The sequence below is a fragment of the Ptychodera flava genome, chromosome 16, assembly GCF_041260155.1.
Source record: "Ptychodera flava strain L36383 chromosome 16, AS_Pfla_20210202, whole genome shotgun sequence".
NCBI classification, from domain to species: Eukaryota; Metazoa; Hemichordata; class Enteropneusta; family Ptychoderidae; genus Ptychodera; species Ptychodera flava.
In genome coordinates, this window is record NC_091943.1 from 15,861,557 (window position 1) to 15,883,332 (window position 21,776).

General features: G+C 41.5%; 2 protein-coding genes across 3 annotated transcripts; one reads left to right on the plus strand and one right to left on the minus strand.

The window, feature by feature from the left end:
- Positions 1-13,448: 13,448 nt before the first annotated feature.
- LOC139114129 (uncharacterized) lies at positions 13,449-17,031 on the plus strand. Of its 2 annotated transcripts, none has more exons than XR_011547803.1 (6): positions 13,449-13,589; positions 14,708-14,769; positions 15,324-15,359; positions 15,656-15,703; positions 15,967-16,061; positions 16,546-17,031. XR_011547803.1 is itself a non-coding variant. In XM_070675658.1 (6 exons), the coding sequence occupies exons 1-5, from the start codon at positions 14,601-14,603 to the stop codon at positions 16,052-16,054; spliced, it is 309 nt and encodes a 102-aa protein (XP_070531759.1). In that variant the 5' UTR covers positions 14,586-14,600; the 3' UTR covers positions 16,055-16,061; positions 16,546-17,031. The 2 variants fall into 2 exon arrangements, 1 of the variants encoding a protein (XP_070531759.1); XM_070675658.1 differs by lacking the exon at positions 13,449-13,589 and adding an exon at positions 14,586-14,632 and having other exon boundaries at positions 14,665-14,769.
- A 2,953-nt stretch (positions 17,032-19,984) lies between these two features.
- LOC139114995 (uncharacterized) lies at positions 19,985-20,860 on the minus strand. Its single transcript, XM_070676904.1, has one exon. The coding sequence runs from the start codon at positions 20,858-20,860 to the stop codon at positions 19,985-19,987; it is 876 nt and encodes a 291-aa protein (XP_070533005.1).
- Positions 20,861-21,776: the final 916 nt, after the last annotated feature.

Genomic DNA, 21,776 nt, shown 5'->3' on the forward strand with positions numbered 1-21,776 from the left:
ACCATCTAGCTGACACCATAGCTCCTGGAGCTCCAGGGTCTATGCTAGCACCAAAGCAGTGGTGGAATATTATATGGTGGCGTTTCCAGCAGATTTCTCTGCCACAGGTGGCGCAGCACGGGCTTGAATATTGCCTCATAGTTGGATGAAACTCATTGTTCCTGCCGCATTATTTCAAACAGCCAATCAAGCAGAGACTATCATCAGTTTTAAACTCTTGCTATAAATAATAATGATCTACAAATCAGAGTCGCCGGACGTTGCCACGGAGTCCTCTCACTTTTGAGAGGCTTTCACGCTAGAGAGCATACTATTAGGTCCACAATACCCGACAAAATATCGTCCCCATTCTACCCTTATTGCCTTACGAAAATACGGCAACCACATTTGTTCCCAATGCATGGCAGATGAGTTGGCCTTAGTTTATAAAAGGAAGTGAGGGTAGGAAGTGAAATACGGTCGGGAGGTTTGGGTGTTAAGCTCTAGCGGTCAAGGTCGACACTTGTAGTGGTAATTATAATAGCTAAGGGCGAGGCATCGTCTGGTCGCACGGGTCAGTTACTTCCCTCTAACTACCTGATTTCGGGGAGCATCCAGTTGCCCGGACAAGAGAGCTTTGCAAGTGAAGATGAGGGCGAATGTCGTTTGCTTGCCGAACTTTTACGACAATTCAGGGGTTGTTTCAACAACGTATCATGTCTGATGCAATTATTTTTAAATGATCATAATTTCACCATCGGATTAACACGCTTCCAAATCTTTGTTTTGGAGTGGGGAATTTGCAGTAAAACACGATGACTTTAATTTTCAAGCGCTTGTTTAGTTATTTCAAGACGGTCCGCCTCTTAGAGCTCCGTAGGCTGTGCGTTGTCCTTCCGCGTTTACCATATTCTGACTTGTTCATGTCACAATGCGGTAAAACAACGCCAGCAAAGCTTATTCTCTCCAGAGTTCTCAGACGAAGCACAGTCCACAGAGGGACTGTGCGGACGAAACAATCTGTCAATGACCCTGTACATCGCGACTACTTCTAGCAAGCTGTGTTCTATTACAGTTTCACAGTCTACGACGTAAGGTCTAGACACACCAACGACGAATCTGTCATAAACTTCCTTGTAGTTGCGCTATTTATAAATTGTGACACATATGAATTGCACGTATAAACCGGATCGAAGAATCACCCCAGGCTCGCTTTCAGAGTTCCTTATTGTTCTCCTTGGTTATTTATAACAATTCCTCAGACAATTTTGTCCTTCCTTCACTGGAGCCAGGCCAAGCCGGATTTCAAAACTGGGTTGGTAGTGAAAACAAAAGACGCTCAACACTACAACAAAAATCTGCTTAAATTTCCTTGTTGAGGGCGCAATTTTAATGCTGGACCAAAATTCAAGAGTGAGGCATGCTCAGTTTGTTGTGTCGACGAATATTTAAGTCTTTGAGTGAAGTACACGGCCTTGAGTGAGAACCAACTCCCGGAAGGCTTTAGAACAATAATCTTGAACTCAACCATATCGGAAGTGAGATTCGAGAGCCGATTGCAGTCATTTTGCGGCCGAATCAGAGAATCCGACTACATCTAATTTACGCCTTTGAAAGTCGAAGATCCATGATAATGGGCCTCCTTTTCCGGTTTTTGCTGTTGACCTTGTATTTGGGACAGTCGTATCCTGTACATCGCGACTACTTCTAGCAAGCTGATTTACTTCCTGTCTGGAAACAAGCAATTGCCAACAATCCCAAGTACTGATTGATTGTCAATCTCAGTCTAAACCCTTTGAGCGCCAAAGTCTGTTTTTGTTCCCTTTTATAAAATAAACCCAGCCAATTTTTCCTAGATCTTTGCCAAAATTTTGAGAAAAAAACTGTAGCGAATGAAATAAAATGTCCATTTGGTCCAAAATTATCTAAAAAAACTTACAGAAAAAATCATAAAAATTGGTAAAATGCTGCACTAAAATTTTGGCGGGAAAAAATTACCGTGCTCAAAGGGTTAATCTTGACCTCAAAGGAAGAAAAATACTGATATTTCACGTAACCAGCTTCAACAGTGAATTTTTATTACTTATGAAAGCGTTACCATGGCAAGCTAGCCACAGTCAGGTACTGATATCTGTGATGATAATTCAAAATTTTAAATATTGATATATCAGGTAGTGTTCAAGTTGTGAAGGTCACTTTGTAGGTCACACTGTCCACAAATATTTGTCAACCAATTAAAGAATTGTTTTTTGCTCTTAACAAGTTTAAATGTTCGACGAACATTCCATCTCGCTATGTCACGAAACTAGTGATGTGTTACGGAATAGTACTGGACGATATCTCGTCTACGTTTACTACAGACAGTTCCTGAGATATTAAAGACAACCTATATCGGCGGAAATGTGATATTTTAATTTTTTTGTACAAAGCAGCAAACACCTTGTTGTACATGAAATACGATGCTCTATAGTAAAGAAGGCTTGACTCCCACAAATCAACAATAGCAGTCTTGGGTTTCCCGGCCGTTTAACAACACAACTCTATCTTGACCTGAACTTGAAGTGCTCGGATGCTTTTCCGTAGTCTTTCTCCCCTTTTTATAGCATAAATAATAAATTTTGCTTTGTATTGTATTTCTTCAATCAGTGCACGCATTGCTGTGTACGGCGAAAACAGTTGGACGACCAGGCCATGCCTTAATTCTCCTGACAACCCTGTATATCTGTACATGACATCCTGTCAAATTTGCCTGTCGGGTTAGTCATCGATTGTTTCGCAAATGACCAGTAATTTCACGTGAATTGCCTTTCACTTGAACTCCAATTACAGAAAATTAATGTAATAAAGAATTAGAGGGGAAAAATCGATCAGGGATACTCGTGACCAAAATGGCTCTCTTTGAAGTCCTCTGAATGTTGATGGCGCACACCGTTACGCCTTCTTCAAAGGCAGAAGAAGCTCTCAGACTTTGTCTCAGAGTTCAAGCAATCGATAATTATTGCAAACATTCGAGCTATTGTCAACGTATCCTTGGAGCCTGCCAGTGTTTGCACAAAACAGAATCCAATGCACGCTAGGATACCAACTGCTTACGCAGTCGCGAATACAACCTCGAAATTTGCATAATTGTCCGGACAACGTTCAAAATAGGCCGCCTGGCCTAGTAAGCTTCCCGCGCCCTCGCAAACGAATGTGAGACACACTGAACGTCTGCCCTTGTAGTAAAGGTATATTCTGGCCAGACTTTCTTGGCACTTATTAACTTACGTCTACGACACAAGACAGAAATCTGACATTGTAATGGCAAGACTACAGTGTTGTTAGTCACGGTTGCTCCTATATACGAGCCAATGACTCAATATTATACCGATTTATATTTTTTCCAGTAAAACGTTCTGCTAGCCGACCAAAATCCGACCATACTGCGCGAAGGGAGGCTACTGATTTCAGACACACGATAATGTCTTAGAAATGTGAAATCTCCCATTCTGTATCAAGGCTTCTGTATGTAGCAACGACAAAACAACGAATTCGCAACAAGAATTTTGCGGTGTTGAAAGTATGAGTTATGACGTGCAAGGATGTATATCGAAGAATCGAGATCTTGAGACTGTTTGTTCCCTTTGTTTGATGATTCACTCATCTTCTTTACATTGCTCCAGGCAAACAGCTGTCAGTGGTATAGAAGCGATGAACAAACACCTAGCCCAACATCTCTGTATACTAAACAGAAGTTACACATAGAAGTCAACAAATTTCAACAAGAAATTTTCGTATTCAGAGCACGCACTTTTTCTCGTCTCATGACGTCATAGACCCAGAAGGTAACTGAAAACGGGAACGCATCGTCTGATTTTTTTCCTATCGCGATGGAATCTATTCTTTAATTTCTATGAAAATAGATGATTCAAGATGATGTAACGCAGCTAGCATCGGAACACTGAGATGAGTATCCCGTAACCTAGCAACATGCCTTTCATCAAGTTATGTAATAGTCGGATGGTACTCTCTTTTCTATGAACCCGAGGGGATCATGTAAAAACGAGTTCAGCGTGTCAGAGAGAGAGAGAGAGAGAGAGAGAGAGAGAGAGAGAGAGAGAGAGAGAGAGAGAGAGAGAGAGAGAGAGAGAGAGGCATATATAAAATATAATTTGTCCAGGTACGCCGTCGAGATATTCTCAGATCTTTTCACATTATAATGGGCTTTAGTTGCACGTCGGTGTTAGTGCCAGCACTATCAACATAACGATTCCACTTAACCGTTATATCAACACACAAATCAATTTATCCATAAATCGATACGCCTTAATGTCCCTAATTGAGTAATTTCACCGCAAGTTGCGGCAGATATCATTGACCAAACATTACATAAAAACCATTATCTAGCTAGCAGGTTAAGGATGTCCGTAATAAACCGCATTCAGAGTGTCGACTGTACGCGTTCGGCGGGTTTTGAAATTCACAGGGTCAGAGGTCGCGACCGTGGGAAATGAATTAACGAGTGTGGTCATTCGATTTCTACAACAGCACAAACTAGGTGATGCGCGGGTATGATTTTATGTGAATATACAATTGATATCATCATCATCATCACTTAGATAAGCTTCATAGACTATTTTGATTCATTTCCGTCCATTTTTGTTCTCAGTTTCTATTTCAATTTTCAAATCATGTTCAAATGTCATGCATGCCTAGTGCTGATCTTGTCAAGACAGTTGTACGCGTGTATTGTCCGTTGTTATTGTTCACAAGTCAATTTCAGTCTGAAGAAGAATCTATTTGTCGGCAATAAAAATCACACATTGAACTCAACACCTTGTTTTGGCAAGACTGGCATTTCAACATGTTATAGAGACAAGAGGACGAAGAACTCGCTGTTTGCTGGAACCAAAATAAATAAACATATTTCAAAAAGTGATATCCATTTGCTCCTATATCGTCGTATGTGGATAAAATAGACCACCGAGAAAGATTTTATAGGTGATCAAAGATACTTTTGACTGTGCTCCCAAAATGTATGTCACGATGCATGCCTAATAACTCACTAGTCGCCGAAATTGTAGCGACAGAAATGAGACAATATAAAAAAGGAGTTAAAAAGTCAAGAATGCATTTGGAAAGAAGGAAATTAAAATAAAACAGATGGCAGATGATATGCAACTTGAAATAACAAAGTTAAAATCCCTGACGAGTTTAAAATTAATGAATGAGTTTGGGATAGTTTGGGGACTGAGATTAAACCAAAATAAAGAAGAAGGCCTTGAATTAGGGAAGTGGAAAATTGAAAATAAAAGTGAGAATATTTTGGCCAGAATAAAGCACTAGAAATACAGTTTGCTCTTGTAAAACCAGTTTGCTTTAATTCTTTTGATAAAGATCCATCGAACAGGCAATGATAGAATTTAGTTTATTACGGTTTTCTGTTTCCGGGAGATTTACCAGAGTGAGGAAGGGCACGTGGCGAAGAGATGGGTGTTTTTAGCATTTTTTGTTAAGGGCAGATGGGAGTAGAAACGGAGAGATTTCTTCGTTTCCTCGACAAGGGAGGGAGAAGTAAACTTTAAAAAAGAAGTGGAAGGCTGATTTGATCAACTTTCATTTCCCCGACCAAATTTGAGTGCTTTAAATTTGCGTTAGAATGACATATTTACCATTACACAATACCCCTCCAGCGTTACTCGTTCCTCAAACTCACGATGGCTGCAGAATTGGCTTGCCTGACAAAGACCATACTTTGCATAGAATATCTGGGACAAACACTTCCTGATTAATATGCAAATCGCAATATTGTGCATTCATGCGTTGTGGGATGTTTTTTTGCAATTTTTTCGCGCCGCAATTAAAAAGGAGATAAACATTTTGACAAATTCCCACCGGACGCATCTCAATTATATTGATTGAATTTGACGAATGACAATAGCCTTGCGAGTATTCGGCATCGAACATGTCTTATTTCGTTTTTTTGCAAATACCAGAGAGAATAGTATAGTAGTATAGTAAAGCCGCACAACGGTATCACATTCACAGACGATGCAGTCGGTTTGACGAACTTAAAAATGCAACGATGCTAGCATTCTTGGCGGACAACCGTGCATCTTTGTCTCGCTAGCAGAGAGGAAAAGAGTCGAGCCAAGGGCGGGCTGGAAAGTCTTTGTCATCATGCATAGAGGAGGAGATGGAAAATGTCCATTCTTGTTCGGCGGGAAACTTCCAAAACAGGGTTTCCATGTGGTATAATTCGTTATGTAAAGAGATTTTCACTGAGGGCAGGGCAAAGCCTTATGCCGTTGATGGGAATAAATTTGGAACTTTTCTAATCTCGAAAGGACCAGGTGGGATCTTCCAGAATTAGAGTTAGGTGGGAAAATGTTGTTGTCGGGTCGTAGGAGGCGTAGGAGGCGGGGGGGGGGGGGGGGGGGCGGGGTCGCGAACATCTGTCGATTTTCCTCGACTGTCACCCAGTGTACGTTCATCAAACTCTTTGATCAGACGTTTTCATACTTCGTTCAATGATCTCCACCGATTTTTTTTCAATCATGTTCCTGCAGGATCTAACATCCAATTAGTTATTGTTAATCACTATGTTTCACTGTTTACATGTGGACGCCATGGATGCTCTGTTGTGTTTTTCCATCCCTTGGGTAGACCTTAGTCCATTGCACAATTGTTTGTCATAATGAAGAGTAATTTAAACAAAGGGCATTGTTTCGTCCACAGAGCTGACAACGTAATGCGATGCCCCCTTTGCGGTCCAAATCAATGCGTGTAAATATTTGCACGGGCCTTCTTTTTCAGGGTCTATGGTTGGTCTGAGTAAGGGATCGTCCATTGTAAAAGCTGAACTTTAAAAACTTTAGTTTTGGTGTCTATTCCCCCATTCAAAACGAAACTCCTTGATGCGAAATTGGTTTCAGGAAAACTGTGTTGTCTTTGACGTGGAGAAAACCAACCTGTCTTTCATGCACACAATTATATTTTGTCATTTTTTATGGTCTTTGGTTTTGAGCCCCGTGGTCTTTAAAATTTACACACCGATACAGATAAACAAAATTTACGTTCACACATATTTCAACATTCCAAGTTGTCTACATTTTTAACAGAGTTCAAATTATGTTTGTTTTTGTTTTTTAGGTTGTCGTAATTTGTGTCCCATTTTTTCTCCATGAACGAGGAGATTGTCCTGTGTTTGAACCATCTAATCACATTAAGTTGAGTCCACAAGTTTAAAATCGCAAACGAATATGTTCCCCCTGTATTGTCATTCTTTCTCTTCTGTTATGGTTTTACTGTCCAATTATTTTATTTTCATTTTTTTTGCTGCAGAGCCCTTATTGCGATTTTGACTCACGCAAAATGAATATGGGTCTTACCTCTCCGTCCCCCCCCCAAAAAAAACCCTGAAAAGTACGTTCTAGAAGTGGGTCAGCTTTTATGATCGTAAGTGCAGCGGCACAAACGACAACCGTCATCAAAACCAAGTTACATGTAATTTGCTTGAACATTTACCCTTTTCTAGTGTCTGTGGTTTGAGTCGTGGGATTTTTAAATGGCGTTTCTTGTCTTTCTCCCAAAATAGTAATTTAAATGCCTGTAGCAACTTGCCAATGTCGTCTGTTATCCCGTACCTCCATTGTTATGGTTGACAACTGGATTTTAATCTGGACTGGAATTTACTTCAAGTTGTCAACAATAACCTAGTAGACTGTATTTAGTGTATTGCGTTGGCGTCATATTTAGTATTGCTAAATGCTTTTGGAACGAGAGAAAATAAGAAAATCTATACAAAACAAAATAAAATGCAAAATGTTATAAAACGTTAGAGCTGTTGTCCTGTGTCATGAATACCTGTCCAGTAGCGATTGCAACCACTCCGAATTCGGCTGAATTCGAGTCCGTATCATTTACGTAAAATATTATTTTATTAAGCCATAGACGTTCGAAGCGAGACTGTCTACATGCATATTACAGCACACGTCGAAACTACAGTTCATTCACAACGTTTCTGCATATGCGGTTGAGCAAACACACTTTCATTGAACACCTCAAAGTCGTCAAGGTTATGTTTCGCCATTGGCCCGAGGTTGTTACAGCAAGCGCGATGTTTGTTCGTTCATTGTCTGTTGAAGGTCCAACAACCACTCTTGTGTTTGCTTGAGTCATGGAGGTAGACCATGCTTGAGTGGACGTAACGCGTTGGCCAAGACGCAAACTAGAAATTTTGCAACTGGCAGCTGAGGGACAGAGACTAGTCCGGGAGCTAGATGAAAAGGGAGAGAGGTTTCCAACCAGGACTCAGTTGAAGAACGATTCTCGAAAATTATTAACTTTAAAAAGTGACAATATGGTCACCAGGGAACTGGCTTTCATGATTAATAGTAATGGGAACTAGATTTTTCAATATAGGGCATATACCCTTGGGATTAATGAATTACATAGAATCGGTTTATTATAAGCTTACCACAATAAAGACGTGGTTTCCGCAACAGGTGAGTACAAAGAAACCACTCGGGGGAAAAACAACCAAAAATGTTACTTTCGGTTTAAAATGCTGGTCTACGACACATCTGTTAAGGTGCGAATCGTTGCAGCGATGCAGGGGGTCCCCGCGTCCAAACCAAATCACATCCGACAAAAGAAACGAGAGTTAAGTTGCGCAGCAGGGGTCAGGTTGACTGAACAGATGGGGGTCAGTTCAACTCAAAAGGGCTACCCTTAGAAATGAATGATCGCTCGTGAAGGTCAAACTGATTGTCATTGTGCTAACACTCATCGACTAATAGTCTTGATTTATCCGTGGTCGCATTCACCTTTGACCCGCTATTACCGTCCCCCCATCTTCCGTGAACTCGTAAACCGGACTTTATTGTTTAGCTGTGGACAAATACAGTTACTCAAACAAAAGCGGCCTAAAACACACGGTCGGTTACCACGGTCGGAAACCCGATGTTGCTCAGACTGCTTACCAAGTTACGTAGTGTCCGTATTTCTGATCATGGACAGCACATAACATTCTCAACAGTCTGTCTCTGTACCGACTGGCTTTCGGAACTCGCATTTGTACCTCTTGAAACCTACGTGCTCTCCCCGGGGTGCTCTCACCACGATCCTACCACCGATGTACTAGATTCAAGCTCTCACAAAATGGTTCTATTTCAAATCAGGCAATATTTTTTATCTTCATTGGTCTGTAAAATGTAGGGAACTCAGAAATAATGTGTTTAAAGAGCCATTTATGGTGTACTCGTGTTGGTCCTGTAGCATAATAATTGCATAACATTTTCCCAGTGTATTGTTTCAGCTCGTTGTTTCAATTAATGTAATAAAAAACGACATTTCATCATGGAGGTGTCGTGGATGCCCTAGAATTTCTCCAAGCTTGCTGAATTATTAATATAATAACAGTGTAAACTGATATTCTAAAGTTCAACAGACTATGTCGCATTAATGATGGATGATCGCGAAACAGGGAACTTCCGAGTACGCCCGAGCAAGATAAAAAAAGAAAGCGAACATAGCCGTTGTCAACGACATATGCCAAGTGACAAGTGAGCTAGTCTGTGACTACACTGCTGTCTTGCATGTACATTTTGCTTTTACCTGCCGAGTTTTATGGCGGTAAAACACTACAGTAACGCCGACCGAGTACGTTTCGATTTTATTCGCCGCCACGAACACTATTGTAACGGCCAAAAACAAGATGAACATCGTTAAACATGGAGCGTAGACAGTGAAGCGAAAGACTCACTGTACATGCGTGGATGTAGCACACAGGTGAACTTCCTCCATAGTCTCAGAGAATCCTGCGAGTGTCATCCAATACAAAGCCATGCAGATTTGAGTCTTTAGAATTTATGCGCGCTTATACCCGTTGAATTACAAATACCCTGCAAACGATTAACATTAATCGTGGAGTGTGAGGGTGAAGACACATCAGCGGGTAGTGAACGACATCAGCAACCGCCTGAGTTGATGCTGGTTCAGCATGTCTGTCTTTGTGTCACAAAGGAAGCCCTGCGTATAACTAGCTCTGCGAGGCAGGGCCATTGTGATACCGGCGTTATACGGCCTCCAACCACATCGTATAACGCCGGGAACACACAGCACGGTACGCAGGGCTAGTCACAAAGGGAGAGCTAATAACAGTGAGTGTATGAGAGACGAGAAGGTACCTTATCAGTGCACGGTCCCTCTTTCCCCGGAACGGTGATATAGAGGGACCGTGGTCAGTGTCTTCTCCGTAGAAGGTGATATACCTGAGTCATGCATTGCTCACAACAAAGTCACAAACAATAATATTCCTACACATGCTCATTCAAATGAAATGTGTGGGCAAAGTTCCCGTCGGATATGAACCCCAAGTTCTCCCTTGCCCAAGTAGGCGCATGTCGTTTCACCATGCCGAAGAACCCACTGAATCTCGAACATTCGCCGGCCGCATGCGCGCACGGTCCGGGGTTTGTAAGACGTGCGCAGGAAAGGGCCAAACAGTAATTCTGTGAACACACAATGACGACCACATATAGTTTTTGGTTCTCTAAAAATAGTAGCGTTTGTAATACAGGAATGCGGATTCGCATCCTCATTTCAAAATTACCTACGGATGGATTAACGCAATGGCCTTCTCTGCCCTAAAAGGCCATGGCTTTCAGGGTTTATTTCTGTTGTCTGCTTGTGTTTACCCGTATCCATAGACTTTGTCGGGATGCAGCCTCTTAAGGTGGTACGCGTCTTGAAATTGAAAGACTTCAACTTTTGCTGAAGTTTTCCATAAAGAGACTTTAAACCATTCACTTTGTAGATATCAAGAATACAAATCAGGGGTCACCGCGCAAAATTTGGCATTAAAGAAACCAAGCATCCAATATTTTATACTGACATTTGAAATTCAAAATGGCCGCCATCCCTGTCTTGACTCTATGAGGAAAAATAAAATTTTCGATTTTCCCCAAAAATAAGTCTAGTAAAAACATGATTTAATCCATGAGCTTCAATCTTGAGTGGTAGGCAAATAACGTACTGAAGTCGGAATATCCCATCCCCGAGCTGCTTTCTACCGTAATCAGGGTCACGGGTCATCTCGAGTAGCTGCATGGAGGCAGCACTGCCATACCATGGAGGTAGTAGTCTCTACTACCTCCATGGCCATACCAACTATCTCCTCAGGATAAAGGAATAATAAGGGTTGCGTTGGATGCGCCACCACGCTGAAGCAGTTTCACCATCTTTGTTACTCATTCCTTTGCGAACAAACTGGATAATTGTCAGCTAGAAGACAATAGTTACTTACTAGTATGTGATTTTAGAGAAAATCTTTTGGACAGGTTTTGGCGGGAAAGCTGCATGCACGACAGTTTCCATAATCAACGCATGCAGAGCAGATAAGCGGCATACCAATGTGAATAATCACCACTATTCAATCATGTCAGTGTAGAATAGCGGATGTTGTTCACACGGTGCAGAAAAATCAGGACGGTAGTACGATATCAGCCGCGCCTGGAGATAAGCTATCCCTAGGCCAAAATACAAATTATTACCACAAGTTTCCTCGTTGTGAGTAGGTCACGGAGGAAGTTCATGAGTTCTGGATGGTCACGATAACAAACTTTTGTCGCTTGGATTTTAGTTTTCCTGCAATCTACCACCGGCTTAAAACATTTTTATGAAACAAAGAAAGAACATTTTTAGGCGCTTCACAAAGACTTTAAGGTAATATGCACCTCGAAAGTGAAAGACTTAAACTTTTGCTCTAACTTTCCTCAATGAAACTTTCAACCATTCTCTTACCAAAGCAAGAATAAAAATCAGGGGTCACCGTGCAGACTTTGGTACTAGTGAGACAAATAACTTGTGATTTCTCGATATTTGAAATCCAAAATGGCCGCCATCCCTGTGTTAACTCTATGAGAAAAAATAAAATTTTCGATTTCCGAAAAACTAAGACGGTGAAAACATATCTTTCGCCGAGAGCTTCAAAATGAGCCCCCACAAGTGGTAGGTCAGAAGAAAAGTGATAAAATTTGAAGGCCTGAATTTTTGTCCCCGAGGTGCGTTCTACCTTAAACGTAAAACCCTGAAAACCCGATCGAAGGAAACGAAAGCGATATCCAGACAGCACGATAGCCGTACTGTCATGTCGCCACATATAGGTTACTTTTTGTCACTGTGTTGTGGCGTGCTTGTCCCCATCAGGCCTGTGCTTCCACCGCAGACCACGGAGCACTATATAGGGGAGGTTACACCATGACTGCTATCAACGGAAGGAATGGCCGTGCCATGCAATACCGTAACCAGTATTGACAAAGGCGGCATGTTTGAAAGGCAGCTAAGCTTCCCCATTTTGAACTCGTGTTTACCGTGCAACTCTTCCCCTGTCCGTCTCTCAGGTACCTTGAATTCGTTTATAAGGTCTTCGTTGATTTCTCTGAATAAACAAATCAAAACAGCTCTGAATAAACATACGTCCAGCGCTATATAATCAAATTTATTTATCGATTAACTGTATTATGATTTGCGGCATGGTGGCAAGCAGCGTGAAGTCCTCTTTTTTACCTTCATCCAAGCATGCAGTCATTTTTTGTCATAACTTAAAGTATATGTCGAAGATTAACCAAGCGGCCATTACATCCGGAATTTTATGAAGGGGCCCGCAGCAGGTGTGGCTGAGATCATGATTATGGATTTGAAGTTGATCTTCATTTTTCAAACTTACATTTTATATTATATATTTTTTCTGTACCTATTGACACTGACAGATAGAAGTGAAAGATGTGATTTAATAATTTGTATGTGTGACAATAAGAGTATGAGAATGGACGCGGCGTTGTAGTAAATGATAATATTGGTAAAGGATTGAAGTTAAAATACATACATACATACATACACCCATACATACATACATACATACATACATACATACATACATATATACATACATACATACATACATACATACATACATACATACATACGTACATATATACATACATACATACATACATACATACATACATACATACATACATACATACATACATACATACATACATACATGCATGCATTAAAGAGGGGCGACAAGAGGGAATAGCAAGGTAATCATGGAATCATGGCGGAAAGTCTTCTTGGAGGAGTCTAGCCACACTGCATGCACTGACTTTTGCTTGTGAGCTGGCCAGGCCCAATTCTTCATTTCGCGGTGCACGTTTTCCAGTCGTGATCAATTTCAATGTACAGGTCATTTGCCATAATTGCAACCCACTTGAGTCTTGGCCACTCTACTGCTTAGCACTTTACTATGTGTGAAAGTTGTTATGGCGATGTCGCATGGGCGTTGGTTACGGCCGCTGTTTTGCCACTGAAGGTCAGCTTACGTAACTCTTGACCAATCGAGATGTGAAATACACACAATTTGAATAAGTTATCATATTGGTCGCCATGGCTAAAGCGATAACCAATGAAAACATTCCATGTGTGATTGCGTTGACCTTATTTGGCAATACGCCAAGCCTCGCTGTATCCTTTTAAAAAGCTTGACTCCGCCCGAGATACTTTCACTTGCAAGAGTCTAGGAGAACAGCTTACATCTGTACAGCCGAGTTTACAGTTATAAGAAGGTGAGTTGATCTTGTTTCTGTCGATCGAGCTTCAATTTTTCAGTTTTTGATTGACTAGAAGCCTACCTATAACCGAACGGTTGTGAATAAACTGTGATTTTGTGATGTAACCAAAATCTGCGAGCGTGCCATGAATCATTGCAGTTCGGCGCGGTTCAACACGAGGAAGTTGCTTCTTTAGCTTGTTGCTAATGTGACCCAACGTTCAGTGCCTTGAAAATGCTTTCCCACTTGTTAAATATGGTTCCTGTTTACAATGCTTACAAGTTGCACCCTTCTGAAATTACACATTTTCGAACCCATTCAGGAAAATGTAATTTCACGTTGTCGTAATTTCTTCTCACCACATGGAGATACATCCACAAATCTACTATTCAAACAGTAGCCATCTTTTTGCGGTTCAGTTACAATCTTGCATCAAATATTTCATGTTCTTTCTGGAAGAAAATGGTATATAATTCGGCGACAATATTTTTTCCAAAATTTTCGCATTTTCTTTCCGTTTAGAGAAGGGTATGTGTGCTGTTGCCGCTGATGTTGCGTAATAACTTTTAAGTACTAAGTAAAATTGCATCTTTTGTCTACCATGAATGGCTTGGCGCTGATGTTGGCTAATAGCTGCACGTCTGGTCTTGTACAAATGAATTGCGTTTCACAGATTCGTCGCCACTAGTTTCCATTGTGCGCGTCGTGGGTTCCCGGGAACTGCTCTGGTCGCCTCGCAACCGGGTATCCGTGCGCGCGGCACGTTATACGGTGCCACTGTGTTGTGGCAACATCACTGATACAAATACAAGGCCATACTTTTCTTTATTGCTCTTTATTTAATTGCTTTGGCAACATACATACTTGCAAATCGAAAGTCCCCCGGCCGTGATAATATTACAGCAAAAAAAGCAAACGACCTTCAGCCCTTCACCTGTTTTCAACTTGAAAACATTTTCGAGCTCTCAAATCAACATTTTCGCACCCGTATGATTTTTCATCACCTTTTTGAAAACGCCCGCACGCATGGTATCGCTGGCGCAACGTTTTTCTTTGACGGTACAACCATGGAGGTAGTAGCTACCTCCATGGTACAACTGACATTTAATACTTCTTTTTCACCTCCATTTCAGGACAAAGATGCGTACTCTCCTCACAGCCGTTATTTTGGGTTGCATGCTATCAGTAGCATTCGGTAAGCTGTCAATACTCTCTTTAGTGTATACTCCCCAGGTGGTTCATTCGTATGCACCTACATATGACGTATACGTGCAATGGAGAGACTGTGATTGGGAGGTGCCTCTGCGCGTCTTCCGCGCCGCCGGCCTGTTTCTAGAAATTTCTGCGTAGGGCGTGGCTCACGGTCATTGTACAAAAATTTAGCAAAACCATGTTGAATTTTATCCATCATTGTATCGTCATCATCCCTTTTTTTAAGATTTCTTGTGCAACAGGCAAGAGTTTGAGGTGGGGCAGAGACATGTGACCTCTTTCTGAAGATAGTTCAAAATGTCTAAGCCCAGTAAGGAATTTCAAACCAAACAGTGACCACTGATGTGTACACATCCCTCATACACAGGCCAATTCAAGCAGTAGAGGACCGTACGGCTTCTTGGGCCGATCATCTACTTTTTTCTAGTCTTCGGATCTTCCATACTGTGATTTAAGCGAGACGCAATCTTAGGTCCCTGCTGAGTGTGAATTTTTGTGATTTTTTTTCTAACTTTCATTTCTTTTTCATACGTACAGCCACTACAGCTGCCCCAACCGCAGCCGCCACAACAGGTAAATTGAAATTTTATGTCTAGCTCTTTTTATTTGACAGATTCATCATGACCATCCTTTCACGAAATGCAAATGTCAGTATTCACTATTCACATTCAAAAATCTGGATGAATGCACTTTAATTGGCAGAAGACACAGACGGTCAGGTTTTGAAAAAAACGGCAGGAGAAAGTTTGAAAACTAGGCATCCTTGACAATAGTATTATACTACATGATTTAGTTAATACCAAATACGAGATTAGAACCAAGTAAAACCGTTTCTACATGTACTCACTTTTTCTCTGTTTATTCTATAGCTGCAGCTGGAACAGGAGCGACGACTGCCGCCGCCGCCGCCACGACAGGTAAGACTTTACTTGAATCAGTTTCACCACATTAGTTACGTAACTTCGTCTGGCGGTGTTCCAGTTTCAAGTTTAGGCCGCGGGTTGTCATTGTTTGCGCGGGAATAAAAACCGTGAATGTTAGTTGCAATGGTTCAACTTCTTTATTGTGGCGGAGAAATAACATCTGTTACAGTTTCTCGCAATACCCCCTCACCCACCAAGCAAATATAACAAACTCTGATATCGTGTCAAAATTTCCTTTTGTGTTTTGTTCTTTACAGAGGACACCAGTGGATTCCCAGTTGTCTCCGCAAACATCCTTCTCATTGCAGCTGCTTTCTTCATGGCTTTGTTCCGTTAGAATCCTGAACCATGGGTAAGTTGCTACTCTTTGCGGTGTGGACATTCTCTGCTGCCTGTCAGTGAGGGAGATCCTGGCTATATATTTAGTTGCTCCGGTGTGCCTCGCGATCTGAAATCGACATTTCCTCGTGGCCAATTCTCTCGCAGGTCACAGTGGACCGGTATGGTATTCAGTACACGATTTGAGCTGGTGAATTTTCTATTGGTTAATACATTAATCATTTGATTCGCATCTCCAAACTGTCTCCACTAGTTCACGTCACTTTTATGTAAATGAACAATTGTTCGCGTCGAATTCAGTGAAAGATATTTTAAGCATTGGTGATATAAAGCTTACTGTTTATACTTGACAGTATAAAATGTCAATTGGTTAATCTAATCGATTTAAATTTATCTCAGCAGAAGCAACTTGTTTCCTCAATAATAATAAATGCCCCAACACAACGCTATAAAATTGACGGAACTTTGTATTAAAAACATTTCATCTTTTTTTTCAGATATATTTAAAAAGAGCTGATGTTGCCAGTATGAAGTTTTTATGCCATGTATTCTTGAAAGTCGTCGTGAAGGCTGACATGACGGTGCTTATAGATGAAGAACGGACGGACTTTGCCGCACGTCTCAGGACTTCGACGCCTAACCGGAAATGACGCAACTTCCCGTCGGTTCGGTGACTCTGCATCCGAAAGTTTTCACCCGACAGATCAATTGCCATTCCAGTAACCAAGGACACCAGTTCAAAAAATACGCCGCAAATATTCCAAACTTCGGTCGTTTCTTTCTAACACTTGTCTAACATGGCATAAAGTTCAACCGGCAGTCACTTGCATCGGCCACAGTGCAATTTTTTAATTGGGATCCCTTGGGACCCAACTACTAAAAAAACATTCTCACAACGGCTTTTAAAAAATTGCTGTACACTTTCCAGAGACGAATCGTCACTCCGTTGTGTAATAAAATAAATTGCTTTTTTTAATGTAAAATGGTTTGTGTAACGTGTCTCTTTGCCTCCCCAGATTCAAAATAATTGACCACTATTTTCAAGTGAGCCCTCACAAGTTTCGGCCTTGATTTTTACAACTGTAGCATTATGTGACCCTTTCTTCTTGAAATAACAATCGGGTTGATAGACTCAAAATTAACATTTTTGCAAGGTTAACACTTTAAAGGTCATCACCTGTCGTACCCGGATGTATCAGGCCTCAATTGCAAACTTTACCGTCATAGCCGCATTGCTCTCCGCTCCTCAAAACGTGATATTGATGGCCGAAAAATCTTTGAAAAATGCTGCTCCATTTCAAAAAAATGTCCCCAATTTTGAACATGCTAGTGTCGTATATATAATGCTGCTTTTGAAAGCGAAAAATGGATGCATTCTGATAAAGTAAAATTGTTTTTAATCATCTTTAAACAAAGTTCAAATTCTTGGCAGGAGCTTTATGTATCCCCCTTTAGAACAACCTGTGCAAGTGATGTGTGGATCTGTTTTGATCCAGAAGCCTTCATGGTGGAGGGGCTATGTTTGAAGGTCGTCCGTTAATTGCAAAGAGGGGAGTGTTCCACCGATTGTATGCTTTTAGCAACAGAGCTCTAATGAAGCAACTCTGGCATAATTAAATGTTTATTCTGATTCCGATAAGTAGACCCACTCTGAGTAAAACGAACCATGTTGGCCAAAATCTCTTCAGATAATGCATTCTCATTTCCCGTCTGTTTATAAGATGTGTTTTGCATGATTTCCCGTCTGTTTAAAGTGACTTCCATAATGCATGGAGACCCTGAAGCGAGGTCTCAGTCAACAGATACGACCGACAGTTATGCCACAGTTTCTAGCTCACAAAATTAATTAAAAATCGCCTTTTTTAGGCGGACAGCTTCATCAGGCTGTATAATCAGAATTAAACAATGTTCACTTGCAATGAGTAAGGTATGAGTGTGAAAAACTGCGTCTCATCAAATGCTTGGAACTTCCAGGCCTGTTTGACGTGAAGTAAACGGAAAAAAGAGGAGTCGAACGCGGATGGTGTTGAACTTCATAAGTTTGTTGAGTAAATTGCGACAGACTACAGCGTAATAGTCAGAGTCGTTTCAACTCTGTAGGGACAATTCGGAAGAAAGAACGCTCATTTGCTGTGTACATAATATTGGTTTTGTTAAAAACCTGCGCTAAAATTTAGCAGCAATATTATATATCACGCTTTTGTACGCTGCACAAGAATCAACAGTGTAGCCTCACAATACGATACCGCGATTTTGACGTAGACACTTGAAAAGATGGTGTGTACGCTTTTGCTGACACTTGACAGATCATGAGTGACACAGAATGCAAACAAAAAGTGTTTCTCCTTGTAATTGTCACTTGCCCGCATATGCGGAGAGAAGCAACAGTCAAAGATCGTGTGTGAGTCGCCCTATAGTGGGGGTTGTGGCAAATTAAAAAAAAGTGACTGGAATGTAAATGACTTGAAAATTCCATCTTCAAAGTTTTAGAAAATCAGATGTCACATAACGTCTGTCCACCAATTACGTTGCTATTTTGTGGCAAGTTTGTCGCGAAAACGCCCGTCGGTCACCGCCATCAACCGACAGAAATTCGCTCGGCGACGTCTTGACAGCCTTGCCTTGCGTCACTGGAAGTGAAGTTACAAATTGTTGTACGATGGAGGTACGAGCGAGAATCATAGATTTATTTTATTTTATTTTTATTTTATTTTATTCATTCTGACATCCAACAGGCATACCCCAATAACTGGATGCAAACAGAGAAAAATTAAAACATGAAAAAGACAAATTACAATATGCAGAAACTAATTTTAAAAAAGGCACTAAACAAGTAACAACAGAGACTGACAAACATCAAAAACTCTCGGTAGTAAAATGACTATCAGCAAGAGAAAATAAAACAGATGACACTTGGGTTTTAAAAGCACTAAGACTGGTAAACAAAGCAATATCAAAACGATAGACACTATTTAAAAGTGTCATTGCCCGAGACGAAAAGCAATATTTAGACAGGTTAACGCAGTGATTTGGTATCCGGAAAAGGTCAGAAGACCTGAGACGCCCTGAGGGCCGGGTCTCTGTTTTTCCATGTTCTGTGTAAAGTTGTTTTTTTTAATGGGCTGTAGACAACCTTGGTCTCGGTGTATCCGCGTTGTCTGCAAACCCGTGACAAATGCCGTTTGTTAGGCAGAGATAATGAGTGTGGTTCTTGCCTTGCAGTGCAACGTAATTTATGTATATTGCTTTAGTAAATGCAAATCAACATCGCCCACCAACAATGTAATTTGAATATCTATAGTGAAGATCCTCACAATGTAAAGGGGCAACTTTTCCCATGAGATTTGTTAAACCATTCATTAAAGTCCGTACCGGCACCTTAAATTTATTCAAATATCCATGCTGTCCTTTCAATGCAAAATCAGTGATATGAACGCGGTTCAAGTTCAAATTTCAGCCCTATTTGTTAACATTTGTCGTGATGGGGTTTTATGATCAAGGTTCTTGTCTGACTTTTACACAGAACTGCGAACGACACCAGTTCATGCTAAGAACACAAGCTTTATTACTGAACACGCCGTGAGATAAAAAAGGCGCCAACCGGAACACAACTGTAGCAATTACATGTAAAGGCACCAAAGCGCATGCACCGAATGTAATAGAACACCAAAGGATAAACATTTTTTTGGCGGGAGATTATAGTCCACAGTCATTGGACGAAAGTTACCGAAGAGTCTGATTGGTAGAAGGATAACACATAGGCTCTGCTTAGTCCTATTAATAATGTTCAAATGATGTGTCATTTGTTCTCCGACATTCTCCCGGCGACGAAAGATAATCTTGAACACTTTCAATATGAATTATCAATAAATGATTCGTTTGAACAAAAAACTCAGAAATTTCAAAGAGTTAATTGTCTCAACAGTTACAACAATTTTATGAAAGTTCGGATATTCTCATCCTGGCTGCAATGGCCGCATCTCTGGACGGTCTCCCCGACTCGGGCGGGTCATTGGTTTTCTCAGCAGAAATTTCTTGCCGATGGATGTCTTCCCGCTCGTTCACATCTTTGTCTTCAGATGATGATAATTCTTGAGAGGCTACCTCAAGGGGGTATAACTTGTGTATAGGGCGGTTGGTGTGTCCCCTGGCGGTGGAGATTTCAGCTGATCGCACCAACTTGTCACGTCCATAAACAAGTCTCTTCACAGTCCCGAGCTGCCATTTCATCCTACGATCGATATCACTATGGATCAGTACCACATCTCCCACTTTAATTACATTGTGCTTGTTTCCGGAACCGGAGTGACGTTCTCTCAAAGCTGTCAAATACTCGGTTGACCATCGCTTCCAGAACTGTTGTTGGAGATTTGACAAATGTGCGTAACGTCTGTTAACATCATTGTGGTTTCCAAAAGTCGGGTCTTCGATTTCTTCATCGGAGACTGTGATGTATGGTAGTGAGGTCAAGCTTCTACCATGTAACAGGTGATTTGGGGTCAGGCTAACGTCATCATCCGCACTGGATGAAACGAAGGTGAGTGGGCGATCATTTAATACAGTCTCAATTTCGGTGACGACGGTAGCAAGCTCATCATACGTGATGAATGATCGACCGAGAACCTTTTTAATCGCATTCTTCGTGAGACTTATGAGCCGCTCCCAAAAGCCGCCAAACCACGGCGCACGTTTGGGTATGAAAGTCCATTTCACTCGCTGAGATGAGAGATAATCTCGAACATCAGGCGTGTCGAGCAAGGAGCGTATCTCCTCGGCTCCAGAGATGTACGTCGAGGCGTTGTCGGATAACATTCGGCTAGGCAGGGATCGTCTTGCAGCAAAACGGCGAAACGCGAGTAGAAATGTTTTAGTCGTCAAATCCGGTACCAATTCCAAGTGTATGGCCGTGTAACCGCACAGGTAAACAGGCACACGTATGCCTTGTTTTGTTTACCATCAATAGCCTTGGTGAGGAGAGCCCCCGTGAAGTCGACCCCCGTCACACTGAATGGAGGGGTGATGTTCACGCGATATGTAGGCAGCGGAGCTTGGACTGGGTTAGTGTACGGCTTTCCTTCAACTTTCAGACAGGTAACACAGTTGTGAAGAATCTTGCTAACGATACGTCGTATTTTCGGTATCTAGTACTGTTGACGAAATGTGTTACAGTCGACTGGACTCCTCCATGGAATACGCGTTCGTGTGCTTTCAGAACGACCAGTTTAGTGAATTCATGGTGAGAAGGCAGCAACGCTGGAAATTTCGTGACATAGTCCAATGCTGCATTGTGTACACGGCTGCCACATCGAAGTGTGCCCTCGTTATCGAGATAGGTTGAGTTGTTGAACCAACGGTCCGAACCTCTTCACATTCATCCTCATGGAATGAATAGTGTCTGTATATATCTCAGATTGTACGTCTTTATCCAGATTTGTTCAGCATGTCGTATCTCGTCCGGTGAGACTACTCCTGACGGCGTGTCTCTGTTTCGCTGCAGTCGAGATTTGAAACGAAATACATACGAAGTAACGCGGAATAGTTTGTCTAACGAGCTGAAACGAGTAATGTCCACCGCGTATTGTATGCCAACGTCAACTGTGGGGTCGATTTCCGTGTTTGATGAGCCGATGTTCTCAGTGGATCGGCGAGAAAGATCCTCAACGTGTTGCATTTTATCGGCAACCTCAGCATCGATTTGTGTGTGAGGCTCGATCATGAAGTCGTCCGT

Coding starts and splice junctions, on each gene's coding strand:
- LOC139114129 (XM_070675658.1), top strand. CDS start 14,601: ATGGTATCGCTGGCGCAACGTTTTTCTTTGAC. Junction 14,633..14,664: donor GCGCAACGTTTTTCTTTGAC/GGTACAACCATG, acceptor AGCTACCTCCAT/GGTACAACTGACATTTAATA. Junction 15,360..15,655: donor AACCGCAGCCGCCACAACAG/GTAAATTGAAAT, acceptor TTTATTCTATAG/CTGCAGCTGGAACAGGAGCG.
- LOC139114995 (XM_070676904.1), bottom strand. CDS start 20,860: ATGTTATCCGACAACGCCTCGACGTACATCTCTGGAGCCGAGGAGATA.